Source organism: Acipenser ruthenus, chromosome 6 (assembly GCF_902713425.1).
Source record: "Acipenser ruthenus chromosome 6, fAciRut3.2 maternal haplotype, whole genome shotgun sequence".
Lineage (NCBI taxonomy): Eukaryota > Metazoa > Chordata > Actinopteri > Acipenseriformes > Acipenseridae > Acipenser > Acipenser ruthenus.
This window is the reverse complement of record NC_081194.1, coordinates 82,555,916-82,573,200: the sequence shown is the minus strand read 5'-3', so window position 1 is coordinate 82,573,200 and position 17,285 is coordinate 82,555,916. Positions and strand designations below refer to the sequence as shown.

The 17,285-nt window shown below is 40.8% G+C and overlaps 1 protein-coding gene across 2 annotated transcripts in view; it reads left to right on the top strand.

Moving 5' to 3' along the window:
* Nucleotides 1-17,285, top strand: part of smyd3 (SET and MYND domain containing 3) — a 273,622-nt gene that overhangs the window by 161,248 nt on the left and 95,089 nt on the right. Inside the window, exon 1 of one of the 2 annotated variants that reach the window (XM_034017654.3) lies at nt 5,303-5,612. The exons of the other annotated variant lie outside the window; for it this stretch is intronic. Within the exon in view, the coding sequence (XP_033873545.1) occupies nt 5,610-5,612 (3 nt within the window). The 5' untranslated portion in view covers nt 5,303-5,609. Of the gene's footprint in view, nt 1-5,302; nt 5,613-17,285 lie in introns of those variants that run through there. 2 annotated transcript variants of the gene reach the window in all.

The following is a 17,285-nucleotide window of genomic DNA, read 5'->3' as shown; positions in this document are numbered from 1 at the left end:
AGTAGTGGTTAGGGCTCTGGACTCTTGACCGGAGGGTCGTGGGTTCAATCCCAGGTGGGGGACACTGCTGCTGTACCCTTGAGCAAGGTACTTTACCTAGATTGCTCCAGTAAAAACCCAACTGTATAAATGGGTAATTGTATGTAAAAATAAAGATATCTTGTAAAAATTGTAAGTCGCCCTGGATAAGGGCGTCTGCTAAGAAATAAATAATAATAATTATATAGACAGCCTTGTTCTGTATTGTAACATGTGATTGAATAGACAGCCTTGTTCTGTATTGTAACATGTGATTGAATAGACGGCCGTGTTCTAATGTAACAATGGCTATTGAAAGAACAGAAGCTTCCCCAAGCATACTGTAGTACACACAGTAGGTGTCACTCAGACACCCATCTGCAGTACTTCATTTTACTTACAATGGGGTTTGCAATGGTGTCTGCCAAGACAGGAACGCTGTTCAGTTTTAAAAAGATAGAAAATAAAGAAAGTATGACAGTAAATAAATAAAGTATATGTGAATGGTGGGAAAACAATAGCACTCATTACATGAATATCCGCTTCCTATAGTCATCAAAAAGTTAAAATTCAGTCTTTGGTCTCAGTAGGACAGGACATTTAGTGAAAATAAGTTGAAAAAACAAGAAGAAAGAGTAGCTTCACTGATCTACAGCATGAGAGAGCATCACAACTGGGGCCTCCTTTGATGTTAAATTGTCAGCTTTCAGCTTTAAGAAGTATAAGACAGTGGATTTTCATTTTATAAAACAGTTCATTCAAAAGCTATGTTAAGATATACAAATAATTTATTTCAGTGTATTTCTTGTATTTATGTACTGTAGCAAAATACTACCATTGTCAGGCAAGAGAGATGCTTGTAATACACCAGTTTATAATAGGATGGTGTATTATTCTGAAGAGAGATGCATGTAACACATCAGTTCACCATAGGATGGTGTTATCTTCTGAAGAAAGGTGCTTGTAACACATCAGTTCACCATAGGATGGTGTTCTCTTCTGAAGAAAGGTGCTTGTAACACATCAGTTCACCATAGGATGGTGTTCTCTTCTGAAGAGAGATGCTTGTAACGCACCAGTTCACAATAGGATGGTGTTATTGTCAGAAGAGAGGTGCTTGTAACACACCAGTTCACAATATTACTATTATTATTTATTTCTTAGCAGACGCCCTTATCCAGGGCGACTTACAGTCGTAAACAAAGATACATTTCAAGAATCACCATACAAGTAATAATACAATTAAGAGAAAGATAAAAATATAAAATAGTGGGCAGATAAGAGCAAGTAAAGCACATTTAAGGAAGAGTGGTAAGTGTCCCAAGGGAAAAGAGGAGTTCTACAGGGGCTGTTTGAAGACGTGAGTCTTGAGGAGGTGCCGGAAGGTGGTCAGGGACTGGGCAGTCCTGACATCTGTAGGAAGGTCATTCCATCACTGCGGGGCGAGGGTGGAGAAGGAGCGGGCTCTAGAGGCAGGGGAGCATAGAGGAGGTAGAGGCAGTATTCTAGTGCAGGAGGAGCGGAGAGGTCGAGTGGGGGTGTAGGGAGAGATGAGGTTCTGGAGGTAGCTGGGTGCAGTCTGGTCAAGGCATCTGTAGGCTAGTACAAGAGTCTGGTGTTAGGATGGTGTTATCTTCTGAAGAGAGGTGCTTGTAACACACCAGTTCACAATAGAATGGTGTTCTCTTCTGAAGAGAGGTGCTTGTAACGCACCAGTTCACAATAGAATGGTGTTCTCTTCTGAAGAGAGGTGCTTGTAACACACCAGTTCACAATAGGATGGTGCTATCTTCTGAAGAGAGGTGCTTGTAACACACCAGTTCACAATAGAATGGTGTTCTCTTCTGAAGAGAGGTGCTTGTAACACACCAGTTCACAATAGAATGGTGTTCTCTTCTGAAGAGAGGTGCTTGTAACGCACCAGTTCACAATAGGATGGTGCTATCTTCTGAAGAGAGGTGCTTGTAACACTTGATTGTTTCCAGGTTGTAACTTGTAGACTGGTTTATATGCAGTTACAGTATCTGTTATGTGGGTTCAGCCTCACGTTGTCATCGTGCGCTCTCTACATAGCGCTATTTTGACACACACTATATATCAGTATTTTGACAAACCATTAAATCAACTGTTTTCCCTTCATGAATGAGTTTTGATGGAAACTTTCACGACAATGTCTGGTTTAGTAAAGCAAGTTGCAGATATGACTACTTTGTGTCTGTTAACCACATACAGCTGTTCGTTCGGAGTGGTATGTTACATTGTGGAAATCTGTGTTAATGGAAGTATTTGCATTGCAGATTTGAATGAGTGACATGTAGCCCTGACACTGTGCTGAGCATCATCCCATGCCTCCCGAGAAGAGCATTTCTGCACCATTTCTTAATTAAAAACAATGATGGCTCATCAAGCAGGCCAAGCAATCCATTCATGCAGCAGTTTTATCAGGGCCGTTTATAGCGTGCCTCATAATAAATCAGGTTCAAGCTGTCAGTTAAAATTACCTATTAAATATTAAATACATTTTATTATAACACACACTGCACATTCTCTCATACACACACATATTCACACACACTCTGCACATTCTCTCATACACACACATATTCACACACACTCTGCACATTCTCATACACACACATATTCACACACACTCTGCACATTCTCTCATACACACACATATTCACACACACTCTGCACATTCTCATACACACACATATTCACACACACTCTGCACATTCTCATACACACACATATTCACACACACTCTGCACATTCTCATACACACACATATTCACACACACTCTGCACATTCTCTCATACACACATTCATATTCACACACTCTGCACATTCTCTCATACACACACATATTCACACACACTCTGCACATTCTCTCATACACACACATATTCACACACACTCTGCACATTCTCTCATACACACACATATTCACACACTCTGCACATTCTCTCATACACACACATATTCACACACACACACATTCTCTCATACACACACATATTCACACACTCTGCACATTCTCATACACACACATATTCACACACACACACATTCTCTCATACACACACATATTCACACACTCTGCACATTCTCTCATACACACACATATTCACACACACTGCACATTCTCTCATACACACACATATTCACACACACTCTGCACATTCTCTCATACACACACATTCACACACTCTGCACATTCTCTCATACACACACATATTCACACACTCTGCACATTCTCTCATACACACACATATTCACACACTCTGCACATTCTCTCATACACACACATATTCACACACTCTGCACATTCTCTCATACACACACATATTCACACACTCTGCACATTCTCTCATACACACACACATTCACACACTCTGCACATTCCCTCATACACACACATATTCACACACTCTGCACATTCTCTCATACACACACATATTCACACACACACTGCACATTCTCTCATACACACACATATTCACACACACACATTCTCTCATACACACACATATTCACACACACTCTGCACATGCTCTCATACACACACATATTCACACACACACACATTCTCTCATACACACACATATTCACACACTCTGCACATTCTCTCATACACACACATATTCACACACACTCTGCACATTCTCTCATACACACACATATTCACACACACACACATTCTCTCATACACACACATATTCACACACTCTGCACATTCTCTCATACACACACATATTCACACACACTCTGCACATTCTCTCATACACACACATATTCACACACACACACATTCACACACTCTGCACATTCTCTCATACACATATTCACACACACTGCACATTCTCTCATACACACACATATTCACACACACTCTGCACATTCTCTCATACACACACATATTCACACACACTCTGCACATTCTCTCATACACACACATATTCACACACACACATTCACTCATACACACACATATTCACACACACACACACATTCTCTCATACACACACATATTCACACACACTCTGCACATTCTCTCATACACACATATTCACACACACACATTCACTCATACACACACATATTCACACACACACACACATTCTCTCATACACACACATATTCACACACACTCTGCACATTCTCATACACACACATATTCACACACACTCTGCACATTCTCTCATACACACACATATTCACACACACACATATTCACACACACACATTCACTCATACACACACATATTCACACACACACACACATTCTCTCATACACACACATATTCACACACACACACACATTCACTCATACACACACATATTCACACACACTCTGCACATTCTCTCATACACACACATATTCACACACACTCTGCACATTCTCTCATACACACACATATTCACACACACTCTGCACATTCACTCATACACACACATATTCACACACACACACACACACATTCACTCATACACACACATATTCACACACACACACATTCTCTCATACACACACATATTCACACACACACACATTCTCATACACACACATATTCACACACACACACATTCTCTCACACACACATATTCACACACAGTGCACATTCTCTCATACACACACATATTCACACACACTGCACATTCTCATACACACACGTATTCACACACACACACATTCTCTCATACACACACATATTCACACACACTCTGCACATTCTCTCATACACACACATATTCACACACACACACATTCACACACACACACACTGCACATTCACACACATACACTGCACATTCTCTCACACACACACACATTCTCACACACACACACACTGCACATTCACACACACACATTCACACACACACCGCACATTCACACACATACACTGCACATTCTCTCACACACACACACATTCTCTCACACACACTCACACACACACACACTGCACATTCACACACACACATTCACACACACACTGCACATTCACACACACACTGCACATTAACACACACGCACACACACTGAGGATTCACACACACACACAAACGCATACATTCACACACACACGCACACACACTGCGCATTATTACACACACGCACATACACACTGCGCATTCATACACACACTACACATGCATACACACACACGCATGCGCACACACACACACACATTCACATTCCAATACTGACAACAGGAAAAGAAGATCATGCACAATGAAATACACTGAGGAACCAGAATAAATAATAAAAACATACGAAGTAATACCACATGCAAGAAAATACACTTAAAATGAAGGAGCATGTAGAGCTACTCCTACTGCCTGTGTTGCAGGAGGATTGATCAGATTCAATACCAGTAAGCAGGAGACTAAACCAGGAGTACTGTGGTTGTATTTAACTGATGTGATGGATTATTTACAGTCACAATTCTATTGCCACTTCTGCCTGGACGAGTAGAAAGGAGAAATAGTTCCAAACCAATGAGTAAAGGTTGACTGATGATTCTCTTGAGAAATTATTGACATATGGAATTAATGACATATCATTTGATATCCGAACCATACAAAGACCATGGTGAGTGTCATATTTTCAATTATATTTATTTGAGACGTTTGCAACATTCTTTTTTGTTATTTTTTATGGCTATTTTTTTGGTTCTTTTTCCACCTTGCACTCCCCCAGTCTAAACATTCAGGATTTGTTTTAATAAACAGGTTTTGTGTTTTTAAAGAACCACTCTTGTTTTTTTCTCTCTCTCTGGTTTAGATAATTTATCCCCAAAAATCAGTTTTAAGTGCCTGTGGCAATGTGCCCTGCCCCTGTGTGCGTTTATATGTTGTATGTTGCGTGTGGTGTGTTAAATGTTGGTGTATTGTAGTTGGTACACGGGTACACGAGTATTTAAATTGTATAATTGTATTTAGGCACGAGGATGGCACAAATCACTTCACATGCATTTATAGTATGTAATATGTGAGCACGGGGTTGCACGTAATTAATTCACGTGCTGGGATTCAAGTGAATAATTAATTAGTAATTGAATCCCAGCATAACAGTATATATGGACACATTTTCATTCAGTCGGGGTTGGTTGTTCGAGAGTGGAGAACGGGAGAGAGAGATGTGGAGTTTGGTGAAGCACGCGCTCAGCATTTAATAATTAACAGACCAGAAAATAAAAGGGTTGAACACAAAACAGGACACGGCACTTATGCCAAAATAAATAGACGAACAAAACGCACTAACACACAAAACAAGCGGACGAACATTAAACAAGTACCGTGCTGGCACTTCCAGCACGCTGTAGCAATTGTTATTTTCCTTAACTGTATTTCTCCTTTCTCTCTCTCCCGTTCTCCACTCTCAAACACCCAACCCCGACTGAATGAAAATGTGTCTATATATACTGTTATGCTGGGATTCAATGACTAATTAATTATTCACTTGAATCCCAGCACGTGAATTAATTACGTGCAACCCCGTGCTCACATATTACATACTTTAAATGCACGTGAAGTGATTTGTGCCATCCTCGTGCCTAAATACAATTATACAATTTAAATACTCGTGTACCAACTACAATACACCAACATTTAACACACCACACGCAACATACAACATATAAACGCACACAGGGGCAGGGCACATTGCCACAGTGCCCACGATCAAATGAATGTGGTTCGAGTGTCAAGGCATTTATAATATAGATTGTAGACTGGTTTATTTTCTTGTGTCCAGTGACACCTGGCCCCTTCATAGGCAGAGACACACAGAGTGGGATTAGTGAAGGTGCAGGCAGTTCTGGTGTTCAGTGAAACCTGACCTCTTCATAGGCAGACAGAGAGAGTGGGATTAGTGAAGGTGCAGGCAGTTCTTGTGTTCATTGAAACCTGACCTCTTCATAGGCAGACAGAGAGAATGGGATTAGTGAAGGTGCAGGCAGTTCTTGTGTCCAGTGAAACCTGACCTCTTCATAGGCAGAGACACACAGAGTGGGATTAGTGAAGGTGCAGGCAGTTCTTGTGTTCAGTGAAACCTGACCTCTTCATAGGCAGAGACACACAGAGTGGAATTAGTGAAGGTGCAGGCAGTTCTTGTGTTCAATGAAACCTGACCTCTTCATAGGCAGAGACACACAGAGTGGGATTAGTGAAGGTGCAGGCAGTTCTTGTGTTCAGTGAAACCTGACCTCTTCATAGGCAGACACAGAGTGAGATTAGCGAAGGTGCAGGCAGCCCTGACTTCATGTCAGGCACCAGTGCATTCCTCTGTCATGGCTGACAGCGCATTTCATATTGGGTTTAGATCCTGATCCCCAGCTCTGCAGCTTTAACAGCAAGTTTAGTTCACAGGGGATGTGGACCCATACATGGCCATTTAGGTTTGGAGACATTGAAAGTCAGGTTCATTGAGGGACATGTATTAGATTAAGAACATCCTGAAATGTCATTGGTTTTCTGCTTCATTCGTTCTCTGTTTGGTATGGCTGTGCTTTGTGGTTATTGTGCTCATTTGCTAGTAAGTATTACTGGTGATTAGAGGCTGACTAAAGCAGGATCTGGACACTGGGTACAGTAGAGTTTAAACCCCCTCTCTCACCTTGCTCCCAATCGGTTTAGAAAGATAAGTAAGAGCTTGCAGCATATTCCGGGCAGTAATGTTCGTCTCCAGTCTTTTGTATGCAAGCTGCAGGGCTTTTGGGGATTTACATGGGTGAAGAACACATTGGAGTTCAACATGCAGTGCATTTTACATGAAGTAGTGTTGCATAAACTTTCAAGCTTTAGGGTTTTGCTTTATGTTAACCTTGCCTTGGAATCGCTCCAATACAAGCTTTGCTCTCCACAGTTCACCAGCACAGAGCTTTATCTTTCCTGTCAGACTGTTTCTTCCAGTGACTACGACCCCAGAGCAGTGCATTTAGAATGTCTGTCTGTTTTCTTTGATTCTTCTGTGTTATGATGAAAGTCAGTGTTCCACATCTTTTAACTTTCTCTGTTAAAAAATGTGTGCTAACCCTTCACCCTCCCCAGCTTACTGGACAGAGCAAGGTGATCACAAACAGGGCTGTATTTACTCACATTCCAGATCTCTGTGGTGTGTCTTGTAGGGGAGTTATACTTCCACAACCTCTGCAGAAGCAACAGAAAGAACCTCCCGAAAACATTAAGGTCTTCATTTTGGGTCTCCCTATTTCAGCAACCACATTGATGATTTTTAAATAAAGACAATAGATAACCAAAGAGAACTAATCCTGTTTTACTTACAGGACTGATTATTAGAATAGGATTGCAGTGGCCTCTACTCTATATGTAAAGTTACATATCTTTAAGCCACATAGTATAGTAACATCTGCTGTCAAAAACCATGATATATTTCCTGCATCTTACATTCTCGTAATAAGCCATTTTATCCTCATTTTGCAGTACATATAAGAACATAAGAACATAAGAAAGTTTACAAACGAGAGGAGGCCTTTCAGCCCATCTTGCTCGTTTGGTTGTTAGTAGTTTATTGATCCCAGAATCTCATCAAGCAGCTTCTTGAAGGATCCCAGGGTGTCAGCTTCAACAACATTACTGGGGAGTTGGTTCCTCAAAATTCTCTGCCTCCTATTTTCTGTACTGAACGCCCCTTTATCTAATCTCCATTTGTGACCCCTGGTCCTTGTTTCTTTTTTCAGGTCAAAAAAGTCCCCTGGGTCGACATTGTCTGTACCTTTTAGGATTTTGAATGTTTGAATCAGATCACCGCGTAGTCTTCTTTGTTCAAGACTGAATAGATTCAATTCTTTTAGCCTGTCTGCATATGGCATGCCTTTTAAACCCTGGATAATTCTGGTTGCTCTTCTTTGCACTCATTCTATAGCAGCAGTATCCTTTTTGTAACGAGGTGACCTGAACTGAATACAATATTCTAGGTGAGGTCTTACTAATGCATTGTAAAGTTTTTACATTACTTCTCTTGATTTAAATTCAACACTTCTCACAATATATCCAAGCATCTTGTTGGCATTTTTTTATAGCTTCCCCACATTGTCTAAATGAAGACATTTCTGAGTCAACATAAATTACTAGGTCTTTTTCCCTCTAGTTCCCTTCTTCAATTTCACTATCTCCCATATGATATTTATAATGCACATTTTTATTGCCTGCATGCAATACTTTACACTTTTCTCTATTAATGTCATTTGCCATGTGTCTGTCCAGTTCTGAATGCTGTCTAGATCATTTTGAATGACCTTTGCTGCTGCAACAGTGTCAGTGAATACTGTGAACAGCTGAGATTTGTACTAACTGCACAGCTTTGAAATGCATGGAGCTGCAGGGCTCTCCCCAGGAATTCTGTACAGCCGGAAAAATAAACTTGCCTTACCTTAAATAATATAATACGACAAAGAATTTGAATAATGTGTTGTCTTTCGGTGACTATATCTGGTTGCGCTTTTTTATGTTCTACATTTTCTTTTTCATTTCTGTTTTTTATTATGGTAAATTACCGTGCTTATTTAGGCATGCTACGATTTGACTGGGGAAAGAGAACATAGGGTTATTGGAGTTCACACAAACAAACGGTAACCTTTTCACTTCCTTTTTAGCTTAATTATAGAGCTTATTGCTTCATTTAAATAGTTTTCTTTATGTTAAGTTTTCAGGGCATTTTCTTAATGCACGTCTATTTTTGTTTTTTGCTGTTCTGCATTTTTTGAATGCAGCTGTTCATTTTAACCTTTTTTTTTTAACACAGCAGTACTCACACACATCTGGTCACCATCATAACTGTTGCATGAAACCAGAGTGTAACAATCCAGCACCTCTGCCCTTAAGCATTTGTATGTCAGCTGACAAGTGTTCAGCTGATATCCCATCATGCCTTTCTTCTTAAAGGCATACAGCCTCTATACATAAACCCCCAATATCTCTCACAAGCACCTGGGTACATATTCTTACGATATCACACTAAAAAGAATATGCTTTTTTTTTTTTTGGGTGCATATGTATAGCTGTTATGTACTATAGATCACCTTACAGTACAATAATACGACAAAAAATGGACTGAATGATAATACCCGAAAATAATCTTAATATTTTTTTAATAAAGTAGCGGCGCAAATATATTATTAGGCGGTGGATTGTGCCGATCGCTGGTTTATTTTAACCCCCTGCGTTCATTGTCACTATTTTTGCTTTGAAAATAATCGGTTATTTTTTTTAGCAGTAACACAGCTGTCGTGGTTGTGATTTTTTTTTTTCACCCAAAAACGCGCAAGTGATCTCGTCTGCTAGAAGCGTAATCAATCCTTATTGTTAAAGGCACAGTAGCATCTGCAAGACGGGCGGATCGGGTTTTTTTCAGCCGGGCGGCGACAGCCACTTTGCCGGCCGGCGCGCTCGTCTGAAAAGGCCTGGGGAGAACCCTGGAGCTGAGCTGAGCACAGTAAAGTCATTATACTTCTTACCCATGCCTCCCCTTCCTGCAGGGAGCACACAGCCCAGTACACTGTCTGTACACAGAGATGCAATTGAAATGCATGGGGCTGAGCTGAGCACAGTAAAGTCATTATACTTCTTATCCATGCCTCCCCTTCCTGCAGGGAGCACACAGCCCAGTACACTGTCTGTACACAGAGATGCAATTGAAATGCATGGGGCTGAGCTGAGCACAGTAAAGTCATCATACTTCTTATCCATGCCTCCCCTTCCTGCAGGGAGCACACAGCCCAGTACACTGTCTGTACACAGAGATGCAATTGAAATGCATGGGGCTGAGCTGAGCACAGTAAAGTCATTATACTTCTTACCCATGCCTCCCCTTCCTGCAGGGAGCACACAGCCCAGTACACTGTCTGTACACAGAGATGCAATTGAAATGCATGGGGCTGAGCTGAGCACAGTAAAGTCATTATACTTCTTATCCATGCCTCCCCTTCCTGCAGGGAGCACACAGCCCAGTACACTGTCTGTACACAGAGATGCAATTGAAATGCATGGGGCTGAGCTGAGCACAGTAAAGTCATCATACTTCTTATCCATGCCTCCCCTTCCTGCAGGGAGCACACAGCCCAGTACACTGTCTGTACACAGAGATGCAATTGAAATGCATGGGGCTGAGCTGAGCACAGTAAAGTCATTATACATCTTACCCATGCCTCCCCTTCCTGCAGGGAGCACACAGCCCAGTACACTGTCTGTACACAGAGATGCAATTGAAATGCATGGGGCTGAGCTGAGCACAGTAAAGTCATTATACATCTTACCCATGCCTCCCCTTCCTGCAGGGAGCACACAGCCCAGTACACTGTCTGTACACAGAGATGCAATTGAAATGCATGGGGCTGAGCTGAGCACAGTAAAGTCATTATACATCTTACCCATGCCTCCCCTTCCTGCAGGGAGCACACAGCCCAGTACACTGTCTGTACACAGAGATGCAATTGAAATGCATGGGGCTGAGCTTAGCACAGTAAAGTCATTATACTTCTTACCCATGCCTCCCCTTCCTGCAGGGAGCACACAGCCCAGTACACTGTCTGTACACAGAGATGCAATTGAAATGCATGGGGCTGAGCTGAGCACAGTAAAGTCATTATACTTCTTATCCATGCCTCCCCTTCCTGCAGGGAGCACACAGCCCAGTACACTGTCTGTACACAGAGATGCAATTGAAATGCATGGGGCTGAGCTGAGCACAGTAAAGTCATTATACTTCTTATCCATGCCTCCCCTTCCTGCAGGGAGCACACAGCCCAGTACGCTGTCTGTACACAGAGATGCAATTGAAATGCATGGGGCTGAGCTGAGCACAGTAAAGTCATTATACATCTTACCCATGCCTCCCCTTCCTGCAGGGAGCACACAGCCCAGTACACTGTCTGTACACAGAGATGCAATTGAAATGCATGGGGCTGAGCTGAGCACAGTAAACTCATTATACTTCTTACCCATGCCTCCCCTTCCTGCAGGGAGCACACAGCCCAGTACACTGTCTGTACACAGAGATGCAATTGAAATGCATGGAGCTGAGCTGAGCACAGTAAAGTCATTATACATCTTACCCATGCCTCCCCTTCCTGCAGGGAGCACACAGCCCAGTACACTGTCTGTACACAGAGATGCAATTGAAATGCATGGGGCTGAGCTGAGCACAGTAAACTCATTATACTTCTTACCCATGCCTCCCCTTCCTGCAGGGAGCACACAGCCCAGTACACTGTCTGTACACAGAGATGCAATTGAAATGCATGGAGCTGAGCTGAGCACAGTAAAGTCATTATACTTCTTATCCATGCCTCCCCTTCCTGCAGGGAGCACACAGCCCAGTACACTGTCTGTACACAGAGATGCAATTGAAATGCATGGAGCTGAGCTGAGCACAGTAAAGTCATTATACATCTTACCCATGCCTCCCCTTCCTGCAGGGAGCACACAGCCCAGTACACTGTCTGTACATAGAGATGCAATTGAAATGCATGGGGCCGAGCTGAGCACAGTAAAGTCATTATACTTCTTATCCATGCCTCCCCTTCCTGCAGGGAGCACACAGCCCAGTACACTGTCTGTACACAGAGATGCAATTGAAATGCATGGGGCTGAGCTGAGCACAGTAAAGTCATTATACTTCTTATCCATGCCTCCCCTTCCTGCAGGGAGCACACAGCCCAGTACACTGTCTGTACACAGGGATTCACTGGGGAGGAACATTAACATATCTTGTATATTTCTGTTTACACAGGTGCTAAAAGAGCCAATTTTCTGCAGTCTGTTCCGGTTGAGAGCAAAAATAATTAGAACAAATTGAACTAGATGCTGAACATGTCACTGGAGCCTCACAGGGCAGGCAGAGGATACGTGTCTAATTGCACTTTCTTATCCTGTATCTGCTGTAATTGCTTTGAAATTATATTTAAACCCACTGCCAGGCCCGGATTAACCAGTGTGCACTAGGTGCACTTGCACAGGGCCCCCTGCTCAAAGGGGGCCCCGGTCACTGATAATGAAAAAAAAAGAAAAAAACGCAGTAAGCTATGCATTCAAGCACCTTTCCGTTTATCCCTCAGGGGCTACCGTAGTTTAATAAGAACACAAATGAAAAAAAGAAAACAAAGGCGAAGGTACTTGTATGGCAAGCCATCGGGGCCATAAACGTATTGACACAACGCGTAAGGAATTTTGAAAGTGCCAATGAAAGGGTTGCATTCTCATCACGTGACCGTTTCACAACGCGTATTTTAAAATGCAACGCGTAGTGGATTTCGTACTAACGTGTAACCAATTTGATATTTTATGCCAAGAGGGCCATAACGCTTTGATTCAACGTGTTGGCACATAGCCAATCAGTGTGTAGTTTTTAAATCACATGGTACTTTGTAACCCTGCCCACAATGTGTTGTGGGATTTCAGCCACAGCCAATCCTGACTGCCCTTAGTGGGCTGCATAATAAATGCTCAAAACACTGGCCTGCTCACAGAGTAAGAAGATTGACTTTATAAGCAGAAAATATATAATGTGCGTGTGCGTGCATCTGCATCTTAACTGTTAGTATTATTAATTCTCATTCAAACAAGTCAGGTTAAGATTTGTTTTATGTATTTTTTTAATAATACAACAAAAAGGTGTCTTGCATCGTGTTTTATTTATAACTGTTATTTTTAATAACATTGAATATATTCTTGTATGAAATGTAATTAGTAATGTAGCGCGGTTGCTCACGTCACTTTAAATAGGCACGTTTGACTTCATTCTTGTATTATATTCACTTTTTATTGAATGTTTTTTTTTTTATCACTGAAGCACATTTATTTTGTCACATTGTTTTCTGTTCGTTAATGCTCTCCGGTTCGCAGCTCCCATGCGTGTAAATTGATTGATTTTTGAGAAGCTGAGCACCTGGTATAAATGTTCCTGATTTCATGGTTCCAGAGATGGACTTGTCCAGTGTCATGTGAACCTGGGTTTGTTTGGAGTGGAGGCTGACGTGCTGCCAGCAGGAGTATTAGCAACGGGACCCGGATTCGGTGGGTGGTTGGAGAACAAAAACTAAACAAAGAGCCGCCGAATTCAAGGCATCCCTGCCTGGGCTTTGGGTCTTCATTCTGGTGTGTGTGTTTTGAAACAGTTTTAGTATTTTAAAAGGCATTGGGTTTTAGAGGAGTGCTGGAGATGGGGGCCGTATTTGTTTTATTGTTGTTTTTAGTGAGCCCCGTCTCCTCGATCGTATTGCACTGCTCTTTAGTTTTAAATTGAAATCTTGTATTTGAGTTATTCTTTTAATTAATGGGCAGTGCAAACCCCATGCCGTGACTGTGTATTCTAGATCTGCCCTGTTTGTCAAGTATAGCCACCACCTGTATTTAATACAACGATGTTCATTGCCCTTCTGGTATTCTGCCTGGCTGATCCCACCCCGATCAGACAGAATCAGTGCCCCTCACGGGTGCTAGAACTTCAATGTTCATATTACAACTGTTTCAGGTAACTGTTCCTTCTTGTACAACATCTTACTGTATCAGTTAACACTACGTTGCCAGCGATGTATTAATAATAATCTTTTTGGTTGTGTTACCAGCTGCAGTATGAGTTGGACTATATTATTATTTTGTAGTATGAGTTTGACTATTTTTTTTTTTTCAATTGCAATGTGTGTTTGTTATTCTAAGTGAGATTGCTCACATCCAAACTCTGTTGCTTTAAATAGCAACCTAGTGTAGTGATATGCCTGGAGTTTAAATATCGTCTTAGACTTTTAATTGAAGATTACAAGTTTTTTTATAAGAATCTTTCTAATCAGGATTATTTTAAAATATGGAATAGATAATTAAGTCAATTTACAAAAGTTACAATTGTTCAGCACTGCCTTTTGAACATTACAATCTAAACAGTACGAAAATAATGTTGTTATTTCTACATCCCTCCCCGGATAAATCTGGAATTTATGCTAATGAGCTATTAAAAAATAAACATTATTTAGGTTGCAATATCATGAATTAATTTGTAAATTAGGCCTATTTTATGCATGAGACAAGTTCTTGACCTTATCTACCTACAAAGTAAAAAAAAAAACCTTGATTGGCTGTCGAGTGACTCATTACGCCCCCTAAACGACACTGTCCCCCCATTGGCTCTTTATGCTCATCACGCGTTGGGTTTAAACATTATGGTCCTTTTGGCGTTTACCATTGTTTTTAGGACACGTAGTGTAATCACAGTCTTCTTTTACGCGTTGATAAACACCGGTTCTCATTGGTCAGTTTCTTACACGTTGTGTCAGTACGTTTGTGGCCCCGATGGCTTGCCATACACTAACCGTATTTTACTGTACATGAACGCAGTGCGGTGCTGCTTTGTTTCTCCTTCTCACCTCTTCTTTCCGGTAGTCCTAGAACGTTGATCTGATTGGCCAGCTGAGAAAAGATTGCTCTTCTATTGGTTACAAGTAGCCGGACTTGAGCTTGATGCAAACAATGAGTTCAAGCAATGAGAACGTGTATTTATTTATTTATTTATTTTAATACTAGCAAGAGCACCTGAACACAACCCAGAAGTGGCTGCAAAAAATCCCCTGACAAGAGGGAAAGACAAATATTAAACTTCTTTACGTCCTGAAGGTAATCTAGCTAATAAGTCGTGTGAACCTGAAATGAAACCGTAATAAAAAAAAAAAGCGCTACTTGCTAATTTAGCGGTGAGACTAGAACAAAGCTGTGTTATATTATTAATAATGTCTGTGATACGTTGTGCTCAAAATGTAGCCTACTTTATATTGTTATTTTTTTCTTTAAATGCAATGTTTTAAAACGCATTTCAAGATAGATTCCATGGCAAGAATATCTGTTTTAGCATTTATTTTATGAACGTATATTTTGTAATAGGCCTATGTCAAGGGTGAAATTATGACCGTTTTCACCTGAATTACTGCGCACACGTCCATACAGTTTTATACTTAACAAAACACTGCCACAAATTATATATATATATATATATATATATATATATATATATATATATATATATATATATATATATATATATGACTAATGTAAATATCATGTTGTATTTTAAATGAAATTTCAGTGAGTAGAGCGCAGTTGTTAGATGAGGATAAAAAACAGCTATATAATTTACTACATGATTAATAAGTATCGGCGTATAACAGAAGTAAACAGAAAATGTACTCTTAGTCTGTTACTTAAATTTGCCTGAAAATAGTTTGTGAGGTGGATGAAATCAAAGGGGCTTCGAATGTAACTGGAAGAATGCATTGAACCGGTCAAGTGACAAGAGGGGCTTCTAATGTAACTGGAAGAATGCAGTGAACCGGTCAAGTGACAAGAGGGGCTTCTAATGTAACTGGAAGAATGCAGTGAACCGGTCAAGTGACAACAGGGGCTTCTAATGTAACTGGAAGAATGCAGTGAACCGGTCAAGTGACAACAGGGGCTTCTAATGTAACTGGAAGAATGTAGTGAACCGGTCAAGTGACAAGAGGGGCTTCTAATGTAACTGGAAGAATGTAGTGAACCGGTCAAGTGACAACAGGGGCTTCTAATGTAACTGGAAGAATGTGGTGAACCGGTCAAGTTACACAGGGGCTTCTAATGTAACTGGAAGAATGCAGTGAACCGGTCAAGTGACAAGAGGGGCTTCTAATGTAACTGGAAGAATGCAGTGAACCGGTCAAGTGACAACAGGGCTTCAGAATAGGTTAATCCAGCTCTGCACTGTGCATCATATCCTGAAATATCAATGAATCCACTTTCTGGGAATGGCTGCTTCATTCAGTTCTTCATTCATTTTCTATTCGAATTAATAAGGAATTTAATGATTCATATTCGTTAGACATCCTATGTGATGCTGTCCTCTGAAAATAACATCACATTTATATACTATAACAAATAGTAGGATATTCCCCTTCATTCAAGTTCCAGCCTGAGGTTGATCGCTATATAAGCAATCTTGTAACTGACACTATTCAATTTGTTTTAAACAGTCATGATTTATTTGTACAATATAGCAAAACAAACAGTAATAGCATTCAAGTCATTCTTCAAAGCTACTTCTATAGAATGAAATAAGAGATTCTCTCAAAACCACTTAGCTTAAAGCTGCTGTCAGTTAAATGCAATTACAATGGGAACTCTTACCTCTTTTCCCACAAAACAAACAAACATTAAGTTTTGGTTCTTAAAGACACACCTTCAGTCCTGAAGGCTGTGATTCCCTATCGAAGATATTTTCCAGCAGTATATG